Source organism: Phoenix dactylifera, unplaced genomic scaffold (assembly GCF_009389715.1).
Source record: "Phoenix dactylifera cultivar Barhee BC4 unplaced genomic scaffold, palm_55x_up_171113_PBpolish2nd_filt_p 000139F, whole genome shotgun sequence".
NCBI lineage: Eukaryota > Viridiplantae > Streptophyta > Magnoliopsida > Arecales > Arecaceae > Phoenix > Phoenix dactylifera.
The window spans coordinates 387,990-401,024 of record NW_024067695.1 but is presented as its reverse complement, the minus strand read 5'-3'; the positions used below and the strand labels follow the sequence as shown (position 1 = coordinate 401,024).

Sequence of the window (13,035 nt, the reverse complement as noted above, 5' to 3'; positions counted from 1 at the left end):
CCGCTAACTTTTTAACGGTGTTGGATGGTACGGATATACATACAAAATAAGTATTTGATGAGGGTATGCATGCAAATATCAATTTTGGTAAGGTATTTACGTAAATTCTAATATTTAGGAGGGTATGTACGAAAAAAAAACTTCATATGTGTACGTATGTATGAATCATGTGCGCACGTGCAAGGCAAAAAAAATTGTTAGAAAGGAAATCAAAGCGTGGTTTAGCTCTCTTAATCAAATGTATTTATGAATCATGTGTGCTTTCATCTCAAGCATGATTGGCTAACGCGGAGTCGGGCAGTACGTAAGAGTCACATGGAGAGAAACTCCGGCACAAAGGATAATAGGGTTGACCTAGCTCCACTGATGGCCAAATTATATTTTTCATGGCATGCATCACGTGGCCGCGCAAGCCACACCAACCACATGCTTGTTCCTGCAGCGATGCACCTCAATGAGTGCCGGATGGATAAGGTCCTAAAATACGAACGGCTGTGATTGGCGAAGTTTACAGCCACGTCGTGCAAAGACAAACAAGTTGAAGTTACGAAAAAAAAACGACAAACAAGCTGAGTAGCATTTAAGACAAACAAGTCGAGTGGCATTTTTACGTACGATTCTGTGAGAGAGAGAGAGAGAGAGAGAGGACTGCCAGAAGCTTGGCGACCATGGCAATGGCACCATCCTCGAACTCCTCAGGATTTTCGAATCTCTGTACGGTTGTTCCATGCAAATCATTCTGCTATGTCTCCAAGTCTTCTCTCCTATGGATTCGCAGATCAAGCCGCAGAAAGCAGCGGGTGAAGCTATCGATGCAGTCTCCGGGTCTCACGGGTGGAGATCCATGCAAGAAAGCCGACGAGAACAGGTTCTTCCCTCTGCACTCGCATCTATGCATTCCAAACTTTTGCCACAATTTATATGTTGTTTTTCTTTTTTTAAAATAATAAAAGAATCTCATCATTAATTGTTTAATATGATTGCTTAATTATGGACTGGGTCTGTAGCTCAAAAAATACTTCCAAGTCAAAAGATTATGGCTTATGGTGGAATTATTTGGTGCAGGGAAACAAGCAGCCAACCTCCAAGTCAAGCACCTGCTTCGTCTCCGCCCTTACCTACTGCCCCTAGTTGGTAATTTCTGTTGGATTGGGAATTTCCCGTTTCCTAGCGCTAGCGTACATATTTCTTTCTTCCTTGCTTTTCTTTTCCTTCCATCTCTTGTAATGAGTATGGAATAATATTTATGTTTCCTGATTTATCCTTCGAAAAAATGGGTTCCTGAGAATTGGTTATCGCTTGTGCAGGCTAAAGTGGACTGTGGGATCTGTAATGTGGCTAGCTCTCCCCAGTTGGCAGAAAATACAAAGAATTGATGGTAATCTGAGAAAAGAAAATATAAATTATCAGGAATTATGTTCAAAAGCTACATATGCTCCTCTGAAGCTTTCATCAGTTTTCAGTGAAATTGTATCTCACCCTGTCAAAAACATTGGATCACTTCTTGTGGATATTGGTTGTACAGCGGAGCCACAAAAGTTGTTGAAAGTATATGTAGGGGTGTTGCATGAGCGGTGCAGGTTGAGCGCAGTTTGAGAAAAGCTGGAATCATGCTCGATTTGAAGCTAAACAAAGCAAGCTTAAAATTAATTTCAAGCTGAGCCAAAAATCCACCCAGCTTGATCAAACTTGGCTCTATAAGACTCAAACATATTTATATATACGGATAATGAATTATCCTTTGAATAATTAATTAGTATATCTTTCTGTTCCTTAATCAATTAATTGTTAATTTAAGCTTGAATTGAGCTTGATTCATGCTTGGTTTGATTTCTGACCAAGTTAGGATTATTAAGCTGATTGTTCAGACTCGTCTTTGACTTGGCTTGACATTAAGCTCCAATTGAGCTCGAAATAATGGTAAAGAAATCAAGATTGATTTTGAAGTTCAAGCTTGAAATTAATTTCAAACCAAGTTTGACCGAGCCCAAGCTCGATCAAGCTTAGCTCACTTATACCCCTATTTACATGTCAGTCATTTCAATGGCTTGATTTCAATTTTGCATCCTTTATTTTCAATTTAATTGTTGCCTTAATGTATGTATGAATTTATTGGGTTGCCGGGCTATTGTTAACAGATGTGGTGACGAAGGTGGATAATGCAGTGGAGATCATTGAAAACGTGGCAGAGGTAACTGAGAAGATAGCTTCACATGTGGCCGAGGAGCTCCCGGAGGATGGAATGATGAGAAAGGCAGCAGAAGGTTTGGAGAATGCATCTGAAGAAGTTCTAAAGAAAGTTGAAGTGATAGATCAGTTCGTTGATAAGGTGGTGATCAATCTCTTACTTATGTAATATATTGAAATTATTTCTTATGAGGAACCTCTAACATCTCTCAAATTTTCTTTTTAAAATTCTTATGTTTGATCCGGCAATTTGGAAGAGCAGGTAGATGAATGGACAGAGAAGCTAAAGATGGGAGATGAGCAAGTGGATCAAGATAAGCATGGAGAGAAGAACACCTAGTAGAATAAGAACTTTGTTCATTCTATATATATTTGTTTTTTTTTCCCAAGAAAAAGAATGTCTATATGTTGACTTGAATTATGTTTTTAAGAAATGGAATAAGTGGAGGTCGAGGGTGAGATTAAATTTAATGTCTTATTTTTTTTTTCTTTTTTTTTGTGTTTTCCAATTTTCAATATACCTTGATATTATTAGTTGACTTATAGTCTGAAACAATGCATATTTTACCAATTAGCATCTAGATTTTGTTTTCCTCTTCTTTCTTCAAAATAGAGTTTATGTTTTTTTAATATTGCATTCTCTTCTAACAACGGTCTCTCCAATCAATTCTCCGAACCCTAGCTGTCGATCCCTTCAGCTACCCAAAGTTCGGTTCTTCATCACTTGATTGGTTTTCTCTAAGCAACAAAGGGACAGATGTAATACGAAAAGGCAATAAAAATCTTGGAACATGAGTAGTCAATAATTGGATTATTTTTTGTCTCTTAATTAAGGTTACCACCCACACTATTCCATTTGTTTTTAAAAGGATCAAAAGGAGACTTATGTGCTCTTGTTCATTAAAAAGTGTTCTAAAAAAATATTTCGGTGTTGATAAGTACACATGAAAAGTACATCCAGCTCACATTTGCTAAGTTGGTGGTTCTATAATTAGCTATTATATTTGGCAAGATGCACTAATCTTCTCTTGTCACTAATCTTCTATTATATTTTGGCAGATGCTTAAGTATTTTAAAATATAAAGTGACTCCAAAAATAAAGAGTGCAAGCATAAAATATCCCTTGCTAATTTCTTTCATTATAGATAGTAAAAAGTCTACACATATTCAAGATTCAAACATAAATAACTAGAGAGGAGTTTTCCCTCATACAAGGCCTGGCTCAAAATAAAGTACTTGCATATTCTAACTTATGAAATGATATTAGATAATGCTTGGAAAGCAATTTCTTTCAACTTAACACATGCCCCCTCTTAACTAAAACTAAAACATGCGCCCACAGTGCAGTCATGAAATTGGTACTTTTGGTTCGGCACCACCTCTTGCTTGTTGTGGAGCTAATTTTAGCTGGAGTCACTCTCAAGAGATGGGATGGAGATAAGGACAGATAAATAGGGGCTAGCCTCTCCTAATATTAAAAAAAAAGAAGAAAATCTGCTCCTAAGGATGGCCTTGCTTTAGAACTATGTCGATTTGAGGCATGCCCGGGGTCATCACTTTTCAGATATCCTGATATCTTGCCGAACTTGTGGACTCGATTAACTGGCCATGTTGTCCCACCAAAGTTTGGCACCAAATCTACGGCTTAGTCAGTCAATCTTAGCTATGTTTGGACCTGGTAAATTTTTCCGTGTTGAATAAAATGTTCGCAATCATTGAACAAATTCCAATCTGCTGAAGAAACTGGCTGGCTGCATCTGGTTTTTATCTTCAACTTCGATTAGATGAGAAGTAACCGAAGGGTTGACATGGCAACAAGAGGGGAAAAAAAAAAGAAAAAAGGAACTTTTTTAAGGGAAAAAGCAAAAACTTTAGGGTTGAGACAAGCCAGAGCTCGCTCCCATAGTGAGACATTTCCCAGCAAGCCAGGGTATTAGGCTGCTTGAGCTCGGCTTCGTATGCACTTAGATTGCTTGAGCTCGGCTTCGTATGCACTTAGATGGTGCACTCGGCTTGTTTAGCTCTTCAAACTATTCAAGCTAAACTCGCTTATTAGCTAAGTGCAGGCTTGGGCTAGAGTAGAGCCAACCTCAAGCTCCTCATGAGCAGCTCAAGTTGTTTGCAGCCCTGGATATTTATTTGGAGTTCTAATATTTATTTTGCTCTCCATGGTCCATCAAAAACCCACAATAGGTCTGTGCTGGGTATACTCGCTGGTGCATGTAAAATATTTTTCTTCCATAATTTCATGCCTATTGAAATCTCTCTTTAATATTAATTGATTATAAGTTCTCAGCATTTTTTCATATGTCACACGTCATATGATAAAAGTTATTCCGCTGCCCAGACTTGGCCCTGAAAAATTGCCGACAATGGACTGGGCTTGGGTCTGAATCTCTCTTTGGCATCACCCAATCCACGCCCGAACATGAACATGAACATGGCCCGAAGCTCACATCTTCTTCCAACCAATGCACTAAAATTATACGTGTTTGAATGACCTTTTAGTAGCTTGGAAGACCTCGCTTTCTCTGTTGACCAAGTTCTTCGCTTCATTCTATCCAAAGCGGACTTTGAAGAGAATTAATGGTGGCAGTCTTATTTAGCCTATCTCTTGTAGATTGTGTGAAAGAGTAGGAATGAGTTCTTGTTTCGAGACCAGGATAGCGGGCCTATGGAGATTCTTACTACTGCATACCGAAGGGGTAGTCCATGGTACAGCTCTATGGGTAATAGAAAGTTGGAAGGAACCAGAATTAACTTTGCGGAATCTTGTTAACAAATCCTTGTTCATTGGCAACCTCCATAATCAAGTTTCATTAAAATTAACTTTGCTAGTTCTTTCAATCAAAACCGTGCGGGTGCAGGATTTGTTAATCATGACAATTTAGGAAGAATTCTTCTAGCTGGTTCTTGCCAACTTCAAGCTAGTTCTATTCCTGTTGCGGAGATAATGGCAGCATGGCTCGGATTGAAAGCAGCTATTCAACATTTTCAAACAGAAAGGATTGTTTTGGAATGTGATTCTCCTACAGCTTTTGCTTGGATTAATGGGGAGACTATCTCATTGCAGCCAACTGTTCGGAACATCAAAGCAGTTATCTTTAGAGCTTCTCTTGCAACCACATTTTTTAGAAAGGCTAATCAACTGGCAGATTATTTAGCCAAAAAGGCTACTACAACTCAGAGGCGGACAATCAAAATAAATGAGTTTCTTTCAGCTATTAATCGCATGGTGATCGCCGCTGCTTTTGCCCTAGCTTTTGTTTGGCTCCAAACTTTGTTCCCGCACCGCCGAAAAAAAATAAGGAAGGCTTGGCCAAGCTTTAGACCGAAATTTTCGGGCCTTGGCCAGTCTCTTGTCGAAAGCCCAAATGAGCCATAAACATATTTGGTTTTTGGGCTAGAATGGGCCCGAAAATTTTTTACCAGGCCCCAGCATGAACTCAATCCAAGCCCGCCACGAACGTGACTACAAGCTCAAATGAGCTCGATTTAGCCGAAAGGTTTGGCTACGCCTGTGCCAACTCTAACCTCGTTTATTAAATAAAAGTTGCCATCGCTCGACGCTCGTTGCTACGCCCTCTGCCCGTCGTGCATAACGACTAAACAAGAGACAAGTAGAGAGGGGAGGGGAGGGGGGGGGGGGGGGGGGGAGAGAGAGAGAGAGAGAGAGAGAGATAAAGAGAGGAGAGAGAAGAGAAAGATGAAGATCCGAGAGAGGGAGATACAAAGATCAAGAGAGATGGAGAGAGGGAGTGGGAGTGGGAGAGGAGAAGAAGAAAGATCCAGAGAGAGGGAGAGGAGAGAGGAGTGGGCACTTGGAGAGAGAGAGAGGAGGGGGTGCTGCGAGGGAAAGAGGGAAGAGAGAGGAGATCGAGCAAGAGAAAGAGAGAGAGAGAGAGGGAGTTTTATGAAAGAGAGAGAGAGAGAGAGGCAGAGAGGAAGAGAATGTGCACAGAGTGGAAGGGTTAGGAGATGAGGAGGTGGGCCGGCCAAGTCAGGCCATTAGGTAAGCTTCGGGCCGGGGTCGTGTCGGCCCTATTTCTTATTTGGGCTCTCACGTGAACTTGAACTCAACCAGATCCTTCTCTCAGGCACCAAGTCCTAGAACTCGACCCAAAACCATCAGTGCTCGAGCTCGTTTTCAACCTTAGAGAGGGCATAGCAAAAATCAAGCATAGCGGCGAGCTCTGAGCAGCATAGAAGGGCATCACCTATGCGAGACGGGTGATGGGCGCGGATTGCATCCTCCTGGAGGACGACTCGACTACAATGATCGAGTGGGTCTAGGGACGGGGGTGCGCGGCTAAGGAGAGGCCTTTACTTCACACATTCGCCGCTGCTGGGGGAGTGTGGCTCCTACCTGGCCACATATGTTTATCGGGAGGCAAACTGTGTACTGACTGGGTTGCCTCCTTTTCTGGTCATCACTCGGGGGGTTTTATCTGGGTGGACCTACGTGTCTGCGCCAGAGCCACTTTGTAGTCTTTTGTTTTCTTACTTTGTTGGCTGCATTCATATCCGTTGGGTGTGAGGCGTCGTTGTACCAAAAAAAAAAGTCAGGCTTAGATATCGAGAGCGTCAGAGTAGGATCGAGAGACAATATGACAGTGCGGAGGGGTTGGGGGGCAGGTGAAAAGTATAGTAGATTAGGGCTAGGTTTATGGGCAAGCTTGGCCAAGCACGACTCTAAGTTGGGCTTTAAGTTTTGCTCGGGAGGGGCACTATAATCCGAGCCCAAACATTTTGTCCATGCTCAAAGCCCCACATGAAGCTGACATGACCCAACAGATCTCAGGTCAGCTCAAGCCCATTTCCAACCCTAAGTGATATTTTCTGAAAAATATGGATAGTCCCGTTTATTAGTTGTGAAAAGGTAGATAATCAAGTTTTGGACATTAAACTTAACCTCTAAAAAACAAAAATGAAAGCTAAGAATTTGGGTGTGACGAAATCTATAAGAAAGAAAAAATTACACAACTAATAAAGGAAAAAAAATTTTCCTTTTCTTTGGGTCAAGGGAAAAATACGGATAGTCCCCCTACTTTGGGATATCTGGTCGATGGTCCGGGATGGGGTAGCGTTACAGGACAAGCACATTTTTAGGGAAGCCAATGGCGCTGCAGACTAGGTGGCCACGCACATGGCCAATCACTCTGGCGGGATATTGTGGACTCGGAAAGTTGAGTTGTCTAGGGCATTTCGTGATGTATTGTTTTCTAATTTTATTGGGTGTATCTGTACTCATATAGTCTAACTCACCCGTCTAAGCAAACCAAAAAAAAATCACTAATAGTGCTTTGAACAACATTCTTGCTCATTGAAGAAACGGTTCTTGTTAGGAGGAAACGCGCAATGGTATCCATGTTGTGATCCAAATCCTTTTAGACAAGGTTTGACTCTTATAGTTCTAGCGTGTGGTCAAAAACAAAAACTATATATGGTTAAAAGGTCTACTTGAGGATGTTTCCCTGCAGCAGCAGATCTTCAGCATTACTTACGTTTTTATATATCTTATCTTATATATGTCGAGGGTTTTACCCTAATTAGAAGAATCCATGAGGGTTCCGCTCCTCATTGAAGGTGTCCATTTGTGGCCTGCGTTCAATCTCCTAGGTGGACACGGCACATAATTCTCACACCCCGTTCAATACAATTATACAAATCCATGTTGGTCCGACCTGCAAGTGAGAAAGTCCGGGTTTGGGTGTAATTGAATGTCAGCGTCCAAGGCTCCAAGCATGAAAACCGCCCCCGGAGAGCATGTCTCATCCATCACAAGTCTTATTCCTTGCAAGGCTCTAAAATAACCAACCCGTACTCCTTTCCCTTCCAGTGACTTAGCTTAACTCACCACCTCACTCTTGCCATCACGCCAAACGCCCCAAGAGTAGCGTGGTAGGGACATTCTAACTTTTTTGCGTCTCCAAGCACGCAAAACATAGTGAAGACATCTCTAATGAACCAAGTCCCATTAAAACATTTTAAAGAACAACTACTCTCTTCTTGTGAATGACCCATTTAAGAATCTCTGAAGATTGCAAATCTTCATACATAGGGATCATTGACAAATCATCTCACCAAAGATGTTCCTAGTTAGGTCTTTGGCTTCCTACTGCCGCCATAATGCTCATCTTCTTCATCACCATAGATCTTACTCGCATGATCCTACGCACTTGTCTCGCCTTCGACGGATGGGTATAGTGGATCAAAGGCGCAATTGCTCCGGAGATCAACATGCCAGACCCAAGTCTAAGACGTAAAATTCTCATCATAAGTATTTTACTACTGCTATTTATTATATTTTTTCTGATTCAACTCTCCTAAATTCCAAGTGAGCTTGGGCATTGTCCTTTTTTTTCCTACAATTCTTATGATCGCAAGTCGATAACTATGCATCAATGTGGAATTAGAGTATGTTTGAGGTCCAGAAATAATTTCTCTAATATTGAATTATTCAACAAATGGTTCAGCTCATGCTGATTGCTGATCCCCTACATATAACAAAGCAATAATGCCATTATCAGTTTCATATTTAGATCTGCATGATGAACATCTATGGGTCCAATCATTGGACTGCATCACGAAACCAAATATACTCCCAATTGAACAAAACTGAGTCCGGCCCAACTCGATTCAGTTGAGTGGATGGCACCAATCTAGTTCAAGGTCAATCACTTGACCTGAGATTTTTACCAGTCCAAAATTTTGAATGCTACCGATCTTTTTTCCTTTCGTTCTTTGTTGCCGTGCAGGGAGATTAGCATCGAGAACGTTGCTCAGAAAACATTTCGGGCCTCAACTGCACCTCGATCACCTTTCTCTTGGCAATAATCAACTAAACTCCAACTTCTCGTATACATTAATTATTCTCAGTGCTGCTAAGTTCTTCTGCTAAGCCTGAGGTAGCTCTCTTGTTGTTGCAGGGCAAGATGGGCTTTGGGGTCTCTACTAGCTCTGATACTACCCTTTTGGCAGAACAAATGGATGACTCTATTAAGATTAGAAGGTGATCGTATAAAATCCAATTGATTTCAGTTTGTTTATGTGTCACAGAGCAATCATATAGCTCACATGAGGATCTGGTTCTCTATCAGGGGAGGTGGAGATGGTAGCAGATGTAGTAGAAAATGCAGCGGAGATTGTGGAAAAGGTGGCAACAGTCACTGAAAAGGTATCATCAGAAGTAGCAGATCGATTACCTTACGATGGAAAGCTTAAAAATGCAGCTCTTCAAGTCGAGCATGCGGCGAAAGAGGCAGCAGAGGAGGCTCATCTTGCAAAGGACATCATCCACAAGGTTTATTCTCCTATGAGCCTCTAATTAATCCTTCCCTTCCACTGCTCTACTAAGACGAGGCATTTTGTTAAGTACCTAATGGAGATCATTTAGTTGAGGAGGAGAAACAATATTTAATTAAAATGGACAACATATGAGATGAATCTGCTTTTGCTCAAAGATTAGTTGCTTTCGCAGCTAATTAAATTGAGACTTCTCAGCGTTCTTTCAAGCCTTCATAACTTAAATAAACCAGGATGGAGGTTTTTCTGCTAAAGCATCTTCTGCCCTTGGTAAATTTGCTTGAGGTGCAAGCTCAAGCAACTAGTTGTAGTAATGGAGAAGTAACAAACCGCAACTAGTTTATTAGTTAAAGCGACCTCTAAGTCGATACTCCATCTCCCTTCAAAAAAGAAAAAAAAGAAAAGTTGATACTCATCCGTTTCTGCTTCTCTTGTCCTCCAATCTGTGGATATTTCATCATTCCATATTTCCAAATTATGTCATGGCACATAGGCTTTTGATAATCGATATTGTGATGGGGTGCAAAATTACCAAGTTATTCTTCTTACTTGATGCAGTGTTTGAAAGAAATTTAATCAAGATTTGCCCGTAATTTCCCTCAAAAAAAATGTCCTGTATATGAATTCATAAAAGTTAGTAAACACCATGAGAAAGATTAAAAAGTGGTCTTTCGCATGGTTAGTTTGGACAAAGTGATGAGGATAAATGCTTAAATTTATGGCATCATGCAGGTGGATGAACTGAAGCACGAGGTAGAAATGCTACTGGAGCCCATTACGGAGACAGAAAAGCTTGCTGATAGAGAAAGCCATGGAAAGTAAATATCAATAAGCATTACTTTTATAAGCATACCTGTATATCTCCAAGTACCGCCTGAAGTAGAGATGGATGAGCATGAAAACTACCTGACTGCAAGATTTGTTACTTGTTATTGGATTGTTTATTGGATTCTGCAATTTCTGATGTATATAGCGATCTGACCTATCTTGCACTTGTTAATTCTTGCCCTAGTCATGGATTTGCATGAATGAATAAAATCCAATGGAGAATGCAATACATATATTATATAGAATACAGTACAATGGAGAATGCCTTCTATGTCCTTGGTTTAAAGGCACCAGCAAAACCTTCTTTCTTTTATTTAGAAACAAATACAATACGATGAAGAATACTACAATTAGAAGCCCATTTACAATCCATTATTCTTGAAGAAACAAATACTTTTTTTTTGGTGTGCATTTTGCACCTAGTAATATGATTGACAAGATTTATTATAGCATTCAACTATAAGAAAACTGACAGAGGATGGAGCTTTGTTGATTAAAACGTTGGCAGGATTTGTTACCATTGGACATATTCTTCAGTAGTTGGTTTCCGACCAAACTGTTGAAATGTGATATAAGAATAAGCTTAATGTTCCCTCATATTTTACTTCCAACTCTCATATGATAATTGCCAGGATCTGTTGCTTCACAACCCTAGTACTTCCTTGCAAATAAGTTAATGACGAACTCTGGAACAACAACAGCAAGAATCCTCATAATTTGTCGATATTCTCATATTATTTGTCCACCACCTTAGATTGATCTCCAGCTTTGTCGCAAATGTCTTTTGAATCACTAATTTTATCGAGGTCGTACCCTGTTAGATAATAATAAGTTGAATTGTTCTTTCTCAAAATAATAACTGTTTACAGCTCTAGGACCAGAGCATCAGCTGATCGCCTCCTCAAAATGAGTCAATAGCTAAAACTTTAAATTTATGTAATGTAAAAAACTCGACAGCATCAAAGATAAAGCAAATAATGGAGAGATCATATGATGAAAAGTTTATCAAAAAAAAAAAAATTGTCGAGTCTAAGAATAACTTAAACAATATACCAAATATGGTAAACTATGCATGATTGAATATTTGAAACATATGGAGAATGTTATAACTAAAAAAGAAAGCACATAGGGGAACTAATTTCTCGAGCATTCAATGATGTACTTTCAGAAACCAATAACCAGGTCTTGCAGTCACATAACACGAAGAAGAAGAAGAAGAAGAGCTAACTTAAACCAACAACATGCTATTCTTTGTGAAACGGTAGGTCATTAAACCTAACAACAACCTCCTGCTCACAAACCAGAGCACACTGGTCTGGAGTAAATTTTTTGTCGCTAACAAAATAAGCAGCATCCTTCTCACCATCTTTGTTGTCACAATAAGCCCCCAGAGGCACCAAACTTCCCCTGTAACTACTGCAAACCTCCCAATCCAACCATGTAGGAAAACCCTGATATGTTCAGTGTATTTTGACACTTTGTCGTACAATCATATGAGTTAAAACCATCCTGAAGCCAAACAAACAGCACCCCATTGAGCTCATAGATGGATATCAGCCTTATAAATCTCGTACTGGGATAGGGCCTATATACAGGGAAGATGTACTCCTTTTCCCAGCGGTTCTCAAGAGTCATCCTTCAGCATCCACACCTTTACATGGTTGTACTCAATATCTGGTACTACAGATAAACAGCCACCCAGCTCACCTATGCTGATATTTGAAGAATATTTGGGGTGTGGTGTAACATTAAACTCATCCTTGCCTATTTCAAATGATATAATTCTCTCATACTTATGTGAAAGCAAAGGATGAACCAGCCAATGTACAGATCCATTAGCGAATACTGGATGGCCGTAGGGAGGGTGATTGAAACCCTGGACTGCTTTCCAAGAACTGGTTGCAGCCAGGGTGTACACCTCGGCTGTCACACAAAATCTGGAATTCCTGAATCTGGAATTTGTTGGATAGAATACCCAAACAACCTTATATTTCTTTGTCAAATAATCAAACCCAAACCCGTATATCAACATGCTCGATTCAGGAGGTGCAATTCTAGTCGGTTTTGGTAGAGCGATAAGTTCTCTGGTGATAGGATTGCATACGTATATAGACTCCTCTTGGTCAGAGGAAGTGAAACAGAGCAAGCCATTGCATGTCCCTACTAGCTTACATGAACCGGAAATAACCATATGACTAATGGCACTGTCACATGGACTCTGTGTTGCTTTATGTTGAGGGGACTCAAGCTGATTACATTCTCCATCGGCTTATGGTGCAACGGGATTAATATTGTTGGGTCAGTTGCTGACTGTAAGAATTGGAGTCTCCTGAAATCTGGATCTGTTATCACATAGAACCAGTACTTCGATACACAGCAAAACCGAAGTACAGATTTCAGGGGCAATGTTGAAAGGATGCTGAACAGGATGTCACGGGGGGCATATTCAATTTGCAATCTCACTGTAATTCTGCGCTTCTCTCTAGCCATGCTTAGACTCGCTTTCTTACCCTTAGGGTTTTCAAAGGTGAATTGCAGGTGTTCACATCTGGAGAGCTTTGTAACTCTAATTGAATTTTGAAGAGGGCTATTTCTCGCAGGACAAAAAGTTGATAGAGCACTAGCTGCAAAATAATAGGCTATCCAATTAGTGATCAACAGGATGTTAACCTTCCAATCTGCATCTGTTTCTTATGAATCAAAAAGCATGAAGAG

General features: G+C 40.3%; 3 protein-coding genes across 4 annotated transcripts; 2 read left to right on the top strand and 1 right to left on the bottom strand.

Annotated features, from left to right (window-relative positions):
• The first annotated feature begins 615 nt into the window (after nt 1–615).
• LOC103717975 lies at nt 616–2,676 on the top strand. The gene is made up of 5 exons (XM_008806571.4): nt 616–868; nt 1,066–1,134; nt 1,308–1,378; nt 2,139–2,329; nt 2,450–2,676. The coding sequence occupies exons 1-5, from the start codon at nt 669–671 to the stop codon at nt 2,525–2,527; spliced, it is 609 nt and encodes a 202-aa protein (XP_008804793.1). The 5' UTR covers nt 616–668; the 3' UTR covers nt 2,528–2,676.
• A 5,471-nt stretch (nt 2,677–8,147) lies between these two features.
• Nucleotides 8,148–10,492, top strand: LOC103717974. 2 transcript variants are annotated; one of them, XM_008806569.2, is made up of 5 exons: nt 8,148–8,449; nt 8,946–9,017; nt 9,117–9,199; nt 9,288–9,490; nt 10,225–10,492. In XM_008806569.2, the coding sequence occupies exons 1-5, from the start codon at nt 8,277–8,279 to the stop codon at nt 10,312–10,314; spliced, it is 621 nt and encodes a 206-aa protein (XP_008804791.2). In that variant the 5' UTR covers nt 8,148–8,276; the 3' UTR covers nt 10,315–10,492. The 2 variants fall into 2 exon arrangements, with proteins under 2 accessions (XP_008804791.2, XP_008804792.2); XM_008806570.4 differs by lacking the exon at nt 8,946–9,017 and having other exon boundaries at nt 8,173–8,449.
• An 868-nt stretch (nt 10,493–11,360) lies between these two features.
• Nucleotides 11,361–12,644, bottom strand: LOC103717973 (F-box protein At3g07870-like). The gene has a single exon (XM_008806568.4). It carries the CDS (start codon nt 12,509–12,511, stop codon nt 11,945–11,947), a length of 567 nt encoding a protein of 188 aa, XP_008804790.1. The 5' UTR covers nt 12,512–12,644; the 3' UTR covers nt 11,361–11,944.
• Between the last annotated feature and the right edge of the window lie 391 nt (nt 12,645–13,035).

What these genes read in the sequence shown, in the direction of transcription:
- LOC103717975 (XM_008806571.4), top strand. Translation starts at nt 669, where the DNA reads ATGGCAATGGCACCATCCTCGAACTCCTCAGGATTTTCGAATCTCTGT. An exon ending in AAGAAAGCCGACGAGAACAG is followed by an intron (nt 869 to 1,065) that starts GTTCTTCCCTCT and finishes TATTTGGTGCAG; the next exon opens with GGAAACAAGCAGCCAACCTC. An exon ending in TAGATCAGTTCGTTGATAAG is followed by an intron (nt 2,330 to 2,449) that starts GTGGTGATCAAT and finishes TTGGAAGAGCAG; the next exon opens with GTAGATGAATGGACAGAGAA.
- LOC103717974 (XM_008806569.2), top strand. Translation starts at nt 8,277, where the DNA reads ATGTTCCTAGTTAGGTCTTTGGCTTCCTACTGCCGCCATAATGCTCAT. An exon ending in GCCAGACCCAAGTCTAAGAC is followed by an intron (nt 8,450 to 8,945) that starts GTAAAATTCTCA and finishes GTTGCCGTGCAG; the next exon opens with GGAGATTAGCATCGAGAACG. An exon ending in CCTCGATCACCTTTCTCTTG is followed by an intron (nt 9,018 to 9,116) that starts GCAATAATCAAC and finishes TTGTTGTTGCAG; the next exon opens with GGCAAGATGGGCTTTGGGGT.
- LOC103717973 (XM_008806568.4), bottom strand. Translation starts at nt 12,511, where the DNA reads ATGGTTATTTCCGGTTCATGTAAGCTAGTAGGGACATGCAATGGCTTG.